General features: G+C 38.7%; 1 protein-coding gene across 2 annotated transcripts in view; it reads right to left on the reverse strand.

The window, feature by feature from the left end:
- The window catches only part of begain (brain-enriched guanylate kinase-associated), a 56,017-nt gene extending 54,181 nt beyond the window's left edge, over positions 1-1,836 (reverse strand). For both annotated transcript variants that reach the window (XM_026152005.1, XM_026152006.1), the window contains exon 1: positions 1,623-1,836. In XM_026152005.1, the coding sequence (XP_026007790.1) occupies positions 1,623-1,667 (45 nt within the window). In that variant the 5' untranslated portion in view covers positions 1,668-1,836. The remainder of the gene's footprint in view (positions 1-1,622) is intronic.
- Positions 1,837-18,924: the final 17,088 nt, after the last annotated feature.

Raw genomic sequence — 18,924 nt, forward strand, 5'->3', positions numbered from 1 at the left:
GCTTATACCACAACAGATATGCCTATCTGTTTAAAATGTTCTTGACTGGACTTTTTCATCCACTTTAGTTGTTTTCTGTGGTTTCTCTGGTCTTTTGGTGTTGCCAAATGCTGTTTGTTTGATTACACCTGATGTTTTTGCTATCTTTCTGATAGGTTTATTTTATTTTATTTTTTCCCCAGTCTAATGATGGCCTCCTTCACTTGCATCAACTTTTTGGACCTCATTTTGAGAATTTCAGTAAAAAGCTGGAAAATACAAGTTCAACACTTGAAATTGATTCCAGATATTTTGTCTGCTTAATGTGTCATAGAACAACAAGAAAATAGGCCTCGAAACTACCTTCTCAACTGACCAATTATTTTTAAGCCTCTGAAAATAGGGCACTGTAACTCCTAGATTGTTGATGCAATACTTTTGATAAAGCTCTTCATATCCCCAGTGACTTTAAATCCCCTGTGATGGAGTATGGAGGCAAAAACTACAGAATTTGTGTAATTGTTCAAATGCTTATACCTATTCTTTTCAATCATAGACTGAAAATCATAACATGAGCTGCAGTTTGAACAAATCTTTTCTTGGTAAATGCACATTTTCAATGGCCAGGGTATTCTCAAAGCATTGCTGTGGTCTATTTTACTTTTCATTTAAATGCATCGACATCTTTTTGCCCTACAAACATTCAAAAGATGGATAGCAAATGTCCAAATACTTATGGAGCTATCTGTATGTTATGTGCATGCATTCCTGTGCATATACAGCACAGAATAATTCAGATTCTCGCTAATGAATAATCATGTTTTCAGATTTAGTTTTGTATGGCAAGTGGGTCATGTGTCAGATGCAATTAAGCAAAACAGCAAACATAAATGAGTCACATCTACATAATAAGTCTGAGAAGAGTAATATTCAGCTAACAAAGACGAATGTGATGCAATACACTATATCAAAGCCTTGAATAAAGACTGAGTGAATTCATCAGAGGCTTGTGTAATCTTATTCATTTGGCTTCTCATTTCCAGCAATCTGCATTTACTCTTACTGCAGGAGAAAACATGACACAAACTGATCATTTCTTAGAATGATCATGACAATTATCTTCACAATAGCGCAAAATAAAGTTACTGTGCATGATGTAATAACTGTCTATCATGTAATAAAATTCAAAGTATGTGGGATGTGTATCTGCAGTCCTCATTTTGATCCGCTGTGTTGAAAATCAAACTGCAAAAATCCTCTGCAGTTTTCACATAAGCTGTTCACAGTTTAAAGAACGCAGGCTTTCCAGGAAGTAGTTATTCATAACTGACATAGTGCTAATTACTTCCTGCTGGACTATACCTCTTGAAATGGTGATAAATTCTTGGCTAAAGCAACCCTGTTCAATACCATATCAAAAACAGCAGCTGGAACATTATTGCATATTAATAAAAGCAGATGGTGGTTTGCAGACATGGCCAACGGAGGTGTTGAGGGACACCTCACATGTTGGAAATCAAATCTGATTAATTCAGGAAATAACTTCAACTCCAACACATACATTAGATGATCTCTGTTCTATGTATATGTATTTTTAAACCAAACCACCAAACGAACAATTAAGTGTAGTGTAATGTACTCACAGCAACATTTAGAGGTCTGGGCAATGAGGTAGACCTGTAGGACATTCTCGGAAACTGCTGCTCCGGCCAGCTGAAGACAGGGCAGGGGTTGTTCCGTCCACTGGCAGCCAGATGAGGATAAGGTGACTCATAACAGGTAGGAATAACTTTTTTCTCCTTCTCCCGCCCTCTTTCTGACCATCTAACTTTTTCCCAGCAAAGCTTTTCTCTTTTTCTGTCCCTTTCCCTCCTTTTCTCACCTCCTCTGTCTCTCTCCCAGGAGGCTTCTTTTCTCTTTTCCCTCTCCTTCTCTTTTTCCATCCCCAAGCCTCCATTTCTCTCCCACAGAGTCCTGTTTTCCCTTTTCTTTACTCTCCCTATACCTTCTTCAAGCACTTTTTCAGTTTTCTCTTTCCCAAGGGTGCCATTAGCTACCAGTTCATCCAGCTGCCTCACTCTGTCAATGTCTGTCTCTAGATAATGTCTCCCAGTAGGGGTTTGTGCTTGGATCTTTGGACATAGCTCTTGGTTGGGCTCTGGGTGTGAGTGAGTCTCTTCTTTTACTTTCCTTAGGACTTCTCTCGGCTCTATGATCCTACAGCTTGGTAATGTCTTGCTCCACTGGTGGATGGAACTTGTGATATCTTTGGAGTCACACTCCTTAATCGGCTGAAGGTTCGAACTGGTTGGACTGTACCATAAGTTTGTTGTTGATGTCGATGGTGGCGGTGGATTTGTTAAGGCAGAATGTAGTGGTGTGCGAGATGGAGTTGGTGGAGGTGGTGGAGGAGTTAGATCGCTATGTCGTAAAATGAACGGTTGCTGAAGAGGACCACCATTTGATTTTAAGACCCTGCAAGTCACTTCATTTAGAAACTGTGAGAACTTGCGCCTGTCCTCTGATTTCTCACCACACTGATGGAATAAGACCGAAGAAGCATTTTTGCAAGATGATGACATATTTTGGAGTCCGGCATCTTTCCTTTGTGTTGTGCAAGTATTCTCATGATCATGGTCTCTTTTGCTTTCAGATTTAGCAGGAGGACGTGAAATGATAAGATTTTGGTAAATGATTTCATCCTCACCCTCAGCAGCAGAGGACACCTGATCAGTGTTGCAAGACTGTTCATTGCTGTCTTGCTTAATAGGAGTCCGTAGTAAGCAGGTGGCCACTGAGCTCCAGCTGTTTGTATCCCAACTTCCATCATCATCACTAGAGCTGCCGTTGCCACTCTGTAGACTAGGGCTTTTACTTCTCTCAATAGGATTGGGGATGGAGTTGTCCAGGCTTCCAAGTGATCTCCTCTTTATCCGAGAGACTGAACCTCTGAGATTGGGTAAAGAGTTCGGAAAGTTAGACAAAGGTTCGTCAAGACTTGACAAAGATCCTTGCATGCATGAAACAGACCCCTGCAGGCTGGAAAAGGAACCTTTAAGTAAAGGAGAGGATTGGCGACGCAGCTGAGGCTCTTCTTCATGGTCACTGCAGGGTCCAGAGAAGACGGGGCAAGATGCTGTAGAAGAGCAGGAACCACGATCTTGCCGAGTTGAGGTTGCTCTGGAACGCTGTCGCCGTAAAGTAGCCATGTAAATTGCCTTCCTTCCTCTAATTTGCACAGACTCTGGTAATCCTTTCTGTACAGACTCAAGTCTGGGACCATCATCTGAAATGGAAACGCATAAATGAACCATGTCAGGCTCAGTCAGTCCTATTGGTTTCTGTCCTCTGACTTTGCCCAGTTTTAATTGTCTGCCCTAGTTGTCCTGACTTCCAACAGTGCACCCAAGCTGTTGCAGTGTGACACACTTTACACTGATCCAGCTCAGTATTCAACGAGATCCCAAAGAGGCCTGATAGTCATCTGGATGCCAACCAAATCATTACCATATGGTAACTCCATCAATTCTATGTTTTTCCTTTTTAAAATAGCATTATAGATCAACAGGCGACCAGTGGTTTGTATGTGGGCATGTATAATGAATTTGTGTATTGACATGGATGATGTTGGAAAGCAGCTGGATATCCAGGTCAGTGATATTGACCACAGCGACCATGTGAAATCTGCTTTCTGTGCAGCAGGCAAGGAAAGCAGACACAGATCAATTTGTCACACATTGTTGTTGTGTTTGTTATGGTGTGATGTACAGATGAATGTACAAGTTCATGGTTCATTGACTGTTACACATTACTAAAGACACACTTGAAATGATTAATTCTGTCAGTCTCACAGGACAGAGCATCTCTGTGGGAACATCTGTTGCCTCCAGGTTTGATTAGAGGGAACCTGTCCTGTCAGAAATTAGGCTTTTAAAGTTGTGATCAGCAGCATCAGTTGTCCTGCTGAAAGCAAACCCTAGTTAGAATGACTTAAAAGTACTACTTCTATTCTTCTACTCCAGTTTCGTTAGTGTATATTTATCTTGTACAAAACAAATACAAATAATTTGACAGATCTTGTGTTGGACCTAAATCTGCAAACCAGTATGACCACATATGGGCAAGACAGGAAAGAAAGGAGACAGAACTAAATACATACAATAGCAAATAGAAGGAAACTCTTGGTCTCTGATCTATATGACTCTGATAAAATCTGTATAATGTGACCACATGCAGGATTGATGTGTAAGCTGGACCTAAATGCAGACGGAGTGTAATGAAAAGCGAGCTTTATTTTAAGCTGTTAACAAAAGCAGTACAGCATAAAGAGAAACTAAAACTATGAAAACTAACTTCAAAACTTCAAACACTAGAATAAAAAACCCAGTAACATTAACTAAGAATTCAAAACAAGGAAGAAAACCAGGGACCATGATGTGATGTAGAACATCCGTATTATCCTACGTGTTGATTGGGATAGTAAGAGCATTGTTGGTGCACAAGTGAAACCTTGCCCCTATAAACCGACACATAAAGAGCTTTGCGGTTGTAGGCCTGTTTATGTTATTGTATTTTCCACAACTCTGTTGCTTGTGAAGCTCGCACACAAGAATTTCACTCGCATGTGCTGTACCAATGTACCTGCACATGTGATGTGACAATAAAAAGTGATTTGATTTGAAAGAGAATTCAGCATTAAGATCCAACCTAATTAATCTATGGTAAATGCTGGAAAAAGGGAACCACATCAGAAGCCATGTAGGTCAATCAAAAGTAAGTTTAAGTTTAGACAAGTGATTCTGAGACTTTAGGCAAGAGCTCTCTGAATAGAAAAGCCTTTTGTTATATAGAATAAAACTACTGAAAGTGATGGCTTTACAAACAAACAAATAAACCAGACATTAATGTAACATTAGAAGCAAAACCTTGCAACACTAAATCAATTTCATTGATTCACATCAGTTCAATTCTAATTCATTCGCAGAACTTGTTGTTTGGTCTCAAACATAAATTCCCAAGATGAACATTAACATATCGGTATCCTAGAGCCTTGTTACTGGTGGGCTGATACATAGTTTGAATCTTGATCAAAACATATCTCTTCCTAAAAGTCCAAGAGGACAACACTAGTAAAAAAAACATCCATCCATTTGCTTCCGCTTATCCTTTTCAGGGTCGCGGGGGGCGCTGGAGCCTATCCCAGCTGTCATAGGGTGAAAGGTGGGGTACACCCTGGACAGGCGCCAGTCTGTCGCAGGGCTAACACACAGGGACAGACAACCATTCGCACTCACATTCGCTTGCACATTCACACCTAGTGGCAATTTGGATTATCCAATTAACCTATCCCCACAAGCTGCATGTCTTTGGACGGTGGGAGGAAGCCGGAGTACCCAGAGAGAACCCACGCAAACACGGGGAGAACATGCAAACTCCACACAGAAAGACCCCGGCCTGATGGTGGAATTGAACTCAGGACCTTCTTGCTGTGAGGCAACAGTGCTAACCACCGTGCCACCGTGCTGCCCCCAAAAAAAACACTGCCTTATTTTTTCTCTTCTGCTTTATATTGTTTTTAAGTGCCCCTTGGTATGTTTTTCCTCCTGTGCATGAATTATTATGGCACACAGGGTGCTCAACCAAGCAGGAAAAGGACTGCCTCATTGCAAATGAAGAGTGTGAAGCTAAAGAGGCAGATGGTGGAACTATTGAAAATAAACATCCCTTCCAACAGCTGTACCCTCTCTAATAAAATGTTAAAAATAAGGGTACTTGATAGAGGAAGTAGCATAGAGAACACCAAATAATGGAAATCCAAAGGATATCTTTGTTTTTATAAGGCTCCCTACCGATGAGGGGGTTTTACATGTTTGACAGTAATTAGATTTAAAATTTTTCTGACAGCAGGTATAATTAATTTGTTTAAAGACCAAGAGGATCATCCCCAGCATGCATAGCAGCTCTTCTGTGATACAATTTATCTTTATTCGTCCTCACACCTTATAGAAACTAAAATTGCTGCTGCAGCTTTGCTGAGACAGTGGTACTTTGCCATAAATTAAGGTAATATACCTAAGGTAAAAAATTTAAAGCCTGTGCAAATTTAGTATAAAAAGAATCTGCATATTTTTCCATTTAAGAATCTTGAATGACCTAAAATAGCTTGAATCCACTCTCAGTGCTCCTGGCTTTGCTTGCTTTGCACCTGGTCTTCTACACACACAATATATGTAACTTACTTCCCTCTATCATAACAGCCAACTCTCCCTTTACCAGTCATAGTCCCTACATTTAGAGTCCCTACTCTCACCTCCAGACTTCTACTTTCCTTCTCTCTTGTTGCCCCTTTACACTTTCTCCTTCTTCTCTTCATTGTCTTCAGCCGACAGTAACACAGTTTCCACCACCACACTGTTTCTCAATAGCATATAAAAAGAACATCTAACCAATAGTCAAACATGGTGGTAATGTCATGGGCTTTTGCTGCTTCAGGACTGGGATGACTTGCTGTAATTGATGTAACCATGGATTCTGCTCAGAAAATCCAGAAATCCAGAAAAAACAAATGTCTGGCGATAATCTCATGTCCACAAGCATATTTAGGTTGTGCAGCAGAATAAGTGTGGCCCAAAATTTCTCAGCAGTAATGTAAAACACTGACTGTCAGTCATTACAAAAGCTTGATTACAGTTTTTGCTTCCAAGGATGGTATAACCAGTTATGAGGTTTAGGTAACAATTACTCTTTCACACATTTTCCCTTACATTTCCCTACATTTGGTATTTACTCACACTATTCTAGTGTGAGTAAATACTTAATTTGAAATAATTACCAAACTTGGTAGAAGAGAACAGTGTTAAAGAACTAAATGATGTCCAGACACCTGACACATGACAAATGAATCCACTGAGCTGCGAATGATAATTGTGGCAACTGTGGTAAAAGGAATCAATAAGCTTGTATATGACACTGTCACAGTAACACTCGCAGAACCACCTGAACATGAGATCCAGAATATGTGCAGAGACAAATCCCTATGGAGTTAAATCAAGGAAGGGTGTTAGTTGAGCGGGTGTGCTCCTAGCTGCAAGGGATCGATTGGATAAAGACTACCTGACACACCATTAGACCCACCAAGAGCTGAGACTGATAAATATTATAGGAACATTGGGGAGAAACAGGAATCACACAACACCAATACCAAGTGGCCAGTGGACCTAAACATCCCAGAACAAGATCCAGTTGACATCACTAAAGTAGACGTCCAACAGCATCAGGACTCTGACAGCACAATAAGTGGGGCTGCTAAAAACAGTTACTCACCCAGACTGGATAACACAGGACAGAACAATCATGGTCATGACAGGGCGATTGCCTGTAAACTCCTCACAGGCATCATAGCAACCAATCTGAGTATGAACATAAGTCAACACATGAGTGCAGCTCAGAAGGGCATTGGAAACAACACCAGAGGGTCAAAGCACCAACTGGGGTTGATGTAGCAGTACACCACGACTCCAAAACCAGGCATATTAACCTGAGTCGCCCAGGACTGACTACAAGAAAGCGTAGAACTCAATGCCCCACATAGGGATACTGAAGTGCTTGGCATATACAAGGCTAATGGTGCAGTGATAACACCAATTGGACTGTTCAAGACAAAACTAAAGACAACCTCAAAAGCACAAGTCAGTATCATGTGTGGATTATACCAATGTAATGTACTGTCCCTATTCTGCATAGGCCTCACCAGCCTCTGCTACCACACCAAAGAGCACATACGGATAGAGATTCAGGAATGAAGTAGCAATCAGCCACTTCCTGTACATGGACGACATCAAGCTGTACACCAGGAGCAAGTCAGAGATAAACTCACTGATCCACCTCACCAGGACATCATAGTAATTCAGACAAAATAAGTGTGGCTCAGTGTTTGCAAAAAAAGGACAGGTTATCTTGACCGAAGTAGCTGGCAGAAGGCAAGACAGTGGGCATACTGCACAGCCACAAGCACCTGGGTATCACACAAAATAACAGGAACCAAGATAAAGATGCAAGAAAGTCAGGGGTCAAGGATTAAAGATTGTCAGGTTCACAATCCAGGATGAAACAAGGAACCTTTTACATCAAAAAGATACTTGGTAGCACTCCAGACTCTTGTTTTCCTACATTTTCTTTACTGTTGTAAAGCTATCCCGATCTTTCTAGGGCACCCCAAACTTTTCCAAATAAATTGAAATGGGGAAATCCTTTATAGCACTATTTTCAGCAGAACCTTTGTGGGTAAACTAGTGTGCTGAGAGACATGTGCCAAAAAGCTTGTAATTCAGCCATTTCATTGTGTCTTGTTTTTTAGCACCAGTTTTTGAAGAGAAGCTCTGCCTGTCAAAACTCAAATCAAACCCAAAGGATAATAATAATTTAATCAGATGCAGCAACAGAAACACCCCCTAGCTCTTTGAATAATACACAACGGTTTTGCTAATAAGATCTCTGCCGACTCATCATATCCACTGAGCACATCATGATTCCCCAAAGCTTCCATAACTGAAACAAAAAGATCAGATGCCTCATTTAATCCCTTCAAGCATCTGCCTGATGAACTCTTCAGAGAGATGCTTTGACATCTTTCTAAGTTTACACAAATAGAGAAGTGTGGCTCTGTATTTGGCATTTTTCTCTAAACTTGAGCCTCGTTGACAGCACTATCATCAACGCATTGACAAATTACCTTCAGGGTATTTTTGACCAATCACTCAGCTGTACTAAAATAAACATGTAACCGATATACATGTTTGGTAAAGTGCTTCTAGCAGGAGCTGTTTGTTCTCAATACAGACAAGGCTGTGTATTTTTCAGCTAAAATCACAGGATGGATATTTACTGTGGTTTCACTGTGCATTAGGACCCACAGTAAGCACTCCTGTTGGCAAACACATTTAAGCCTGTACATATTATTACATGGTTAAACTCAGCGTGAGCCAATTTCCCATTTGCTACTGAAGAAAACCAAAGCCAGCAGCGAGAAAACCAGCACTCAGTCATTCAACTTTAACATAATTTCAGCCACTTCCATTCAGTAGCCACATGATGTTATCTTTTCCCATTTTATTAATGAGCACTCAAACAAATGTCAGACCCCCCCCATTTCCCTGTTGTCAACATCAACGTTGTCATGGAAACAGTGATCTGAATCAATCTCTCTCGCTCTCTCTCTCTTTCCCCAGCTTTGTGCTACAGCAATCCGCTATAGCTTTCACTCTAAATGCCAAGGCAATAAAAAAAAGACACCTATAGGAAATGTCAGCCGCACAGCCTGACCAATGAAATCTGACAGCCAAGACAAGCAATATTTCTCATTTTCCTGTCAAGGGGAGCACAGCCATGATGCATCCTTTTCTTTTGAGAGGAGAAAAAACGCCATTAAAGAGCAGCAAATTGAAATGAATGGTACTGCTGTAAATGAAAGCTTTGGATTTGAGGCTACAGGTCAAATTAACATAATTGAAACTCACCAGCTCTTGCACACATTTGTATAAATGCGCACGCTCAGTGACATGTGCCCAGACACATGCACACTCACGTGCCCGCACTTGCGCTCTGTGTGCACGTGCACTGTACCCTCGCCGATTTGCATCACTTCTATTGTTTATGTATGCAACAGCGCTCTCCAGTGGTCACTTCTAGTAAAAGCTAAATTTTGGTTATATATATATTTTTTACAGCTTTCCCAGATTGAAGCGTCTGCTTGTTCACCCATATAAAACCGCTTGTTGACATAGACAACTGCTGTTTGATCATAGACTCATGTGTGAGCTCAAGAGGGTTACACAATGAAACTGGGTGTTGATAATGATGTTGTACTGAACTCAGTTGTGAAATGTTACAGCTGTCTCCCCCTTTCTTTTCAAGACACAGTCGGTGTTGTTGTTTTTGAGTTTGTGGGAATTTAAAAAAAAGTGTTTTTGGCCTATTTTATGACATTGTGCAGTATTTACAGTGATAACAACAAGTTTCTTTATTTATTTGAGTTTATTCTGTATTTGGTTGCCTGGAACAATGACACACACGTGATCTGTGTATTGCAGCTATTGTAGAAAGCAGCACAGTACAGGCTTAAATTATGTAAATATACATTTATTCTCATACAGTGAAAGCACACGTGTGAGTGCGTGAGTGCACAGACACCTGTGTCTCTCACTTCATTTATGGTCTCAGAGTCCTTTATCCCGTCCGTGTTAATTAGTGGTTTGCAGCATGCATGATAATAATAAAATACATTCAGGTGAAATTAAGCAGATCCATGGTAATTTTATGCCAAGTGTCAAACCATGAAAAACACTAAAATGATCTACTAACTAATGCAACCTGTGAGATGAATGTATAAATGGGGGAATAGGGCTGCCATCAGTTTCTAGTACTGCCTTGTGCAGCTGGTAATGGTCAATTTATAAGTCTGTGCAGGATTTATGATTATCAGGAAGGAAATCACATGCAGCATATTCACACGAGGGAAATAAGAGTGACAGTGATGGAAACGAAAATGCTGTGGAGAGAATATAAATAAGACAGATTGTTTCTTTTTGCACAGCAACAGCGTTCAGCACGAATCCATATGGAAGCGCTGACATTAGGATGTTTGCATTAGTCTACACAAACTATCAAGTGCACAGAGACCTCGTTTATTAAAAAAAAGAAAGAAAGAAAAACAAAACAAAACTTTGAGTGCACAAACCCGTGCATGCGTACACAATACCAGGAGTTTTGGTTTTTTCCTTGAACACAAACAAAAATAAAACTGACAGAAGCACATGCAGTATGTTTCTCATGAACATACTGTGTAGTAAATGTACTGTATACTTTCTGTACATATCAGGTAAATCAAACCATACTCAAAACAGGTGTCCGAAGGCAATATTTTTCAGTGTTTGAAGATCAGAAGATTAACTGTAATACTCCAAAGATAGATTAAATATTTTATCAGTAAATCTCACAGTTTGAGATGACAGTTTGGTGGATTTAAATGCAACGCAAAGCCCATTTTGTAAAACTGGCCCCAAGGCATCTGGAATCATCTGGCACAACTACAAAGAGTGAAATACACACAGAGGAAAACAAATGCTGGACAGTGTTTATCTCCAAGTAACTATTAAAATGCAATGGCCACCTCCAAGGGACTGTTTTATTTTATATGAAATAGAGAGAAAAAAATGGATAAATAATAGTAAAGCAGCTGTGACTTTTACTGTTTTCAATGTGTCGTATTGGAAGTCTTCCACCAGGGAAGAGTGGTTCATCACAGCCAACATAAATTGAGCTTGTTTGACACAGGTGACCAGATGTCCCTCTTTATGTGGGTCTACAGCATTTCCATTCCCCAGGCCTCACATTTTTGTCTGGTTTTACAGGACAAGCACTTTCTAAAATCTGAATTTTACTCATTGTGTACAAAAAGATGCTTTTGTATTAGTCTGACAAAAGAAAGTCTGTCTAATGTCATGCTCATCAGGGAAATCCAACAAAATGTCACAAGTTTTACAAATTTTACTGAATATGATTTGTAGACATATGAAAAAGAAACATATATTCACAGTTTTTGTCTTTTTTGCTAGTTATTTTTCAGTTTTGCACAGGGACAAAATGTGGTGTGAAGTAACACAGTATGTGTCTGTCATGACTGGATAAAAACGATTAGAACTGTGAGATGTGATAAAAGCTATAATTAAAAAAAGATTTGCTAACCTAGAGATACATCCAAATTAAAATAGGAGAGCAGCTGAAATCAAAGCCTATTGATGAGGCCATGAAAACAGTCTTAAGCTTCTCTTTATCCCTATTGTATTCACTTTGTAAGAGAATTGGACACATTATACTGTACATTTGGTATGTACATGCTAAATGACAATCCAGTAATATGAACTATATATTGTATTTTTAAGTTTGGTATGAAAATTTCAAACTACCTCTCAGCATTGTTGATGTGTCCCACTTAGTCCCACACAAACACAGTGTTTGCCCCACATTTAGTTTCCTGGGTCATCCTACAGATAAGACCATTTTCCTATATATAAAAATATAAATAAATATAAAACAGATTAGAAATTGAAATTATTTGATTTGAACTAATTAGAAATGTATAATTAAAACAAATAATAAAAAGATATAACCTTTAAACTTTTAAAAATCTACTAAAAATTTTAAGGATGAATACCTTTATGTAATGTTCAGCATGAATATTTTTGCTAAGATACAATTTCCTTCTCTGGAGATGTGCAGATTCAGGTCTTAAGGAGTCGTTTTCATTATGATAACCTCTACGATTTTTCCCTACCTCTCTATTCCCAGCACCTGGAAATCATTACCCATCTGCCATTCTGGAGTATCTTCCTTTGCCAAGTAATTAAAGTAATTAATAACTGGCATTATAGTTATCTTCTGATTATGTGTCTTGCATACCTCTTGCATTTTCCATCTTTGGAGCTTAAATTTGATAAAATGAGTAGAATAAGCAAACATGCTAGCATAATGACTAGCACTCAAGCTATACGTGTATATAGTCAAATCACCGTTTTGAACCAGTCCTGATTCTATGATGAGCTCCTGGCCAATGAAGATCCAACACAGAGTCTATTTTAATTTGCAATGAAACATAAAATGGTCCATCTTGCCAAGTATTTATTGAAAGTGACTGCCAATTCTGAGCTAGCATAGCCTGCTCACTGACTGTTCTAGTGAACTGAAACATGCTGCAATTCACTTAGAACATGATAGTTGGCAATGAACTCAAGGAAATCGAATTTAAAAAGTATTGATACTTATAGACAAACTAACAATACCACAAACCACATTCCTCAATAGCATTTTTTTTTTTTAATTTTTTTTTCCACCTTTTTGGATATTTACAGCAGATTTTTAGGACGTAGCCAAAACAAAAAGGACTTTCAATATATGTATAAAGAAGCAGCTAGTTGTAAGATAGTTGCTGCTACAAATGATCTGCTGCTAGTTAGTAAGAAAAACCAAAATGGGGAAAAGTTAGTTCTGGTGCTGTAATGAACCTGAGAGTTACTACATTCTAAAAATATAATAAAGAAATATCATTTCTACTTTAACCTAATCAATGTAATGAAATACTCCTTAGATAAACAAATAAATAAATATTACCACAAATCTTACACTTTTTGGGCCATGGCTTCTCAGAGATTTATTTATTAAAAGAATAACAGTGTAAAAGTGGAAGTTCAGAAGGTCTCAAAGAAGGTCTGTAAAGAAGAAAAATTCTTTACAAAGATACAAGAATCTTCTTGCATCATATCTGATGAAATGATGTTATTTTGCTCTTTGCTACTTTTTTTGTGGTTTTTAATGGTTTTTTGATCTGGTTTAAGTTACCCTGTGGTACATGGTGATGAAAAGCAATTTTCTGAAGTGAAAGATTATGAGATATAAGTAAAAACTTTAAGGACGCAATCCTGATGACACATAAAGGGGCCTAAAAATATATACAATATTAGAGTATGGGATGGTTTGGTGACAACTGGTCACTGATGTTATGCTTTGGACTACCTTGTATAGGTATATCAATACATTTTAGAAGGAAATGTATGTTAGGTGAACTACATTTATTTAGTTGATCTCAAAATAAGGGTTTAAAATATGTATTGTAATAGATTTAACAGCTTTGATTACAAACAGAAACAGTATGTTAGACTGATGTGAAACAAACTAAAATATTGTTTTATTTTCATTGTTATTATTTGCACATCCTTATCACCATTAAGAAGTACATTGGTATTCTGACTCCATATTTTCTTAAAAATATGGCGTGCAGTACCTTCAAACACATCGCACTGAGGTCAAATGGACTTCAGCAGAGGGTTTTTCCTCAGCAGTGACCTTCAGCTCAGTCTGAGCAGTTCCATTCAAATAACTAATAACCAATTATTAGCCTTAAGCCTACATGTTGAAATTGTGTCTGGAAGCTTGGAAGCCATCTTTATTCACGCGTGAATCTGTTACTATGTACGGGAGTAAGTTTCACAGATGGAAGAGAAGAAAGCAGATGGACTTAATGAGCAGGCAAGCTTTGAAGGGAGCAGGTGGGTGGGTGTTGGGGGGTGGGGGGCAGGCAGACAGAGGGAGATGGAGGAATCTGATGGCTTTATGGTTTTTCTGAGGTAGTGTATGTTTTTGCAACTACAATTGGGGTATCAATGCATCTCTCAGTTACCATGACTACAGCAGAGCCTCTCTGTTCATATAAAGAATGGCGACTGATGTGCGGCCACGCAGGGACCAATTATCTCTGTCTGAATTAGCGAACCCTGAACGCTCTCCTAAGTGCGTACGGGGGGGATACACCTAAATTGAAGTTCCTAAATTGTAATTGTCCAGATTAGGAGAACATTTCTGGAATGATAATGCCAGGAATAATACACGGAGGATAATAATTTGAGAAAGAAGGTTTGAGTCACTCTCCCTCATTACAGCTTGAATAGTATGTTAATTGTTCCTGTTATTATTAAAGTTTGTCTGATGAGGTTAAATATGTGAGGAACTCATTATCCAAAGTTGTTCTGGATTTTCATTTACATAACCAGGCCAAGAAAGCCAAACTATGAAATACAGAACTACTTAGAATGTGTAATTAGCAAAGCTGACATGAATAAATGGATTATTAAAACATAGTTTAATAATAGTTTAAATTAGGACAACACTGCTTCATCATAAAAATGATCATAACTACCAATCAATCTAATCTGTGCACTCATAGCAATGATTGGAAATGTTGCAAGTGTCATGTACTTGCATTTATGTAAAGCTTTTCTGATCTTACTGACCACTGTGAGTACTTTTAACTAGCCACATTTTAAGCATGCATCCATGCCTTATCATTACTTCACTCTTTGGAGAGTCCCCCATGGTCCTTTAAAGACCAGCAGGTGTTTCTCTCTAGAGCACAGGTGTCCAACTCCAGGCCTCGATGGCCGGTGTCCTGCAGCTTTTATATGTGTCCTTGAACCAACACAGCTGATTTAAATGGCTAAATTACCTCCTCAACATGTCTTGAAGTTCTCCAGAGGCCTGGTAATGAACTAATGATGTGATTCAGGTGTGTTAACCCAGGGTGAGATCTAAAACCTGCAGGACACCCTCAAGGCCTGGAGTTCGACAGCCCTGCTCTAGAGTAACCTGGGTAAACGTGGTCGGACCACAGACAGTTCACGTTACATTGTCTAGATCACCCTTGAACTCCAAAAATTGCAGCACCTGTACAACAATATAGTATTTTTTAAAACTCAGATTTCTTTTTTTGTTTTTTGTTTTGTATCACCTTGTGTCAAGTTATCAAATAATACCCAAAAAGAATTTAGCAATTTTACTGCCATTGAATGTCAAAATGGTATTTAAGGGTTAAAGTCATGAACTCATTTCATTATCAATGTTTCAACTTATGCTAAGCCACACACATTATGCTAATTGTTATGTACTGGACTATACCATACCAGTTATGCACTCATTTTGTAAGGTAGGTCAAAAAAACATTAACCTCCTAAGCCCCAAGCCTAACTGATCTCCTGCCTTTTGCCCCCGTATTAGGGGGCATTGGGGCTTAAGAGGTTAAAGAGAACCATCTTACTATGGTTTCACTATAGTAAGATTGTGTTATCTGTTCACATCACTGCTCTTTACAACACAGAACAAACTTCCTATTGAGAAAATCAACCTTCATCAATGCTTTTTAAACACTGGGTGGTGCAACATAATGCAGAACAAACTGAAGGAGTCATAGGCATGTCTGTGTAATTATCTCGATGGGCATTTTATTGAAATTACATGTCTTGTTGAGGCAGCTGGGCTATAAAAAGCAGCTGGAACCATGAGGCTAATTTAGAAGAGCGGTTTCAGTGTCTCTTTCAGGAAAATTTCCACAGATCTTGGACATTTGCCTGCATGTTTGTACCCCTTAGGACAAGAAAAGAACTGCTAGAATATCTGAAAACGAAAAAAGCATGCAGCTTTAGTTTAGTTGCTCTTCTTTTCCGTTGCTCAGTGTATGATGCTGAGAAACTTCCTTTATTAACAATTAAACTGCTGTAGAAATAATAAAAGCAAATCTTTACTCAAATTCAATTAAAATGAGCTCCAAGAGAATTGTGACTGTATATGCATAGTTTTTTTTTAATCGACTGTATATTAATGCATTAGCAAAGCCAGAAATCTTTGCAGTTTTCAGTCTGAGCAGTAAAGATGCATTGCAAGGATCATCCTCAGAGGACAGCTGTACTTTGAGCTGAATGCTAATGTAACATGCAAAGACTGCATAAGAGAAGCGAAGGTGAAGGTCTGAAAATAGAATCCAATGTAAAATTGCCTCAAACTTGCATCCTTTATTATGGCTAGTAGTGCCAGCTTGACTGGCTCCAAAAAGAGACTATATTGGACTGTGCTAGGGGAAGAAAATTACCCTGTTTCTTAGTTGATTTATTGCCTCGGTAAGCATTTTTTCTCTTGAGTTCATGAGCAAAATTGCTTTTTCAAGTATTCTTCAAAACGACATGATGTTCATTTTATAAATTATGATCCCATTTGGAGTAAAATAGTCCAATCGTTCTTCTATAAAATCACTAATAACTGATATCATCGTCTTAAGGGTTAGCGTGCACTCATTCATGCTGTGTGGCCAAGGCACAAAACCAAAACACACAACGGAGTGTATTTCCCACGCCCAGCATGAGGAGAACAATGATTCAGTCTATTATAGTTAGTAATAATGAAATCGATGGATATCAGCTGAACAGCAAGTCATCGCGGAAAGTCATCGCCTATCTCTAGCTGCTTTCTAAATCTTTTTTTTTCAGCCTAAAGGTAAGTTTATTCATGTGAATTTGCATGAATAAATAAAAAAAATATTCTCATGTATGACCAAAAACAGAAAAAAATCAGACGTGGAAAAACTTCCCAGGATGTTAAATCCATCACTATTTCTTGAAGGTTGCATCTTGAAGGATTCAAAGCTTTTCTTTGGCTCTTGGCTGCTTTTTATTGCCTTCGCTGTCAAGATGATCCCACATTGCTTTCATAATGTTGATTTTCGAGCTCTGGGGAGGCCAGTCCACGAGTAGTAGTGTGCCACTGTGTGTTTTTCTATCTTGATAGTCTTTTACTGCATTGGCGGTGTGCTGGGGATCATCATCATGCTAAACAATGAAGTTGTTTCCCAATCAAAGCTTTCGTAGATCAAAATCTGATGATGCTTTTCTGTGTTCGTATTTCCATCAACTTTAACACCACTGGTGGAAATGCAGCTCCAAACCACGAGAGAGCCTCGACTGAGTTTTACAGACGGCTGTAGACACTCACTGTTGTACCACAGTGCAAAACAACTCGAAACAAATATTTCAACTTTAGATTCATAACTACATAAGACGTGTTGCCACAGATTTTCAGTCCAGTTAGAGTCCAGCCCTTTCACCCTGTTTCCCCTTAAAAATGACTTCTATGATTAAGACCATTTGTTCAAGAAGCTTTGGCAGACAGTAGATGGATTAACTGAAGGGCCAGATACATCTCTCAGGTCATATGTCAGGTCTTTGCTAGATTATCCCTGTTTCTTAAGGACATGACTTTCAGATACTGCTGTACATATGTGATAGATAGCTATTATTTAAACTGCTAGACTAGGACTAGAATGAAAATAAGTGGAAAATAAGTGGAAAAAGCATCTGATGTAAATAGAAGAACTTTCTCCGTCTTCTTTGGACATTGAAAAGTCTAAAAAACTATTGCCCATGACCACTTTTATAAAACAGGAAAGTCTGGCTCTTCAGAACAAAAATATAAAGAAAGATTTCTGCACAGTACTGTATATGTGTGAAAGCATCTCACCTGTCTCCCCACTCTACACCAAAAAATATTAAACCAAAAATCACACACATCCAGTGGGCATAAAGGAAAGGGGATAGATTTATTTTAAGCTTCATTTTAAAATCAGACCTGCAGACATAAACTCCATCCTTCTGCTTTCTCACATTTCGAGGGTGATGGATCAGCCGCACACATTAAATTTAAAGAGTGAAAACGTGTGAGCTTCATCCTGTGTGCACCCTCACACCCACGCACGTCTGTATTGCATGTGTCAGTTTTATTCAGAAATGTTAACATGAAGAAGGCAGGATGATTTTTGGCAGCGTTAGTATTAATCTAATAATAGTTTTGGTGCAATAATAGAAAACAGGGCAAAAACAGCCTGTTGACCATCACTTTGACCTTTGTTGATCTGAGCGCCCAGGCTGACGGCAGTTTCCTCAGTTTATGTGCCTGCATAAGCCAGAGTGCTGAATAAATGAAATCTGTGACCTGAAGGAGACATGAACGCACATCAAACAACTGCTTCTATAGTTATTGAGACACTTTAGAAAAAGATAAAAATGTCAAAGTCATGGTGGTTGTAAAAAAAAAAAAAAAAAAAAAAAAGGACTCGGGAGATCACAGAAGTTCAAATTAAAAATCTACCTCAGGAGAATAAATGAATGTGTGAAAGATTTCAAACTGGATCATATAACAGCCATGAAATACACTAAAATAAAAGCTAAACAGCATCTAAATGTTAACCAACATCTAAATCATTTAATTTCACTTCGCCCCATTAAGTTTAGTCCGTCTTGCTTTTGGCATTTACATTTTAAATAGAAGGTGAAGCAATTTAATTTCATGGCAAATCTTCAATGTTTCCACACTTTCCACATTTGTGTGTTCAGGCTTGGTTTGTAACGGCCGATAACTGCATCTCCTGCTGTGAAACTGAAAGCCTAGATGTATGATGTGGAACAGGTCAACATCAGAGTATTAAAAGGTGGGAAACACTGCATATGAGCTCATCAGACCGCAGCCCCCAGCTGAGCTTTGATGGGTGAGCTTAAGGATGCGTTGATAGAGAGGGTG

The sequence above is a fragment of the Astatotilapia calliptera genome, chromosome 19, assembly GCF_900246225.1.
Source record: "Astatotilapia calliptera chromosome 19, fAstCal1.2, whole genome shotgun sequence".
Taxonomy (NCBI): domain Eukaryota; kingdom Metazoa; phylum Chordata; class Actinopteri; order Cichliformes; family Cichlidae; genus Astatotilapia; species Astatotilapia calliptera.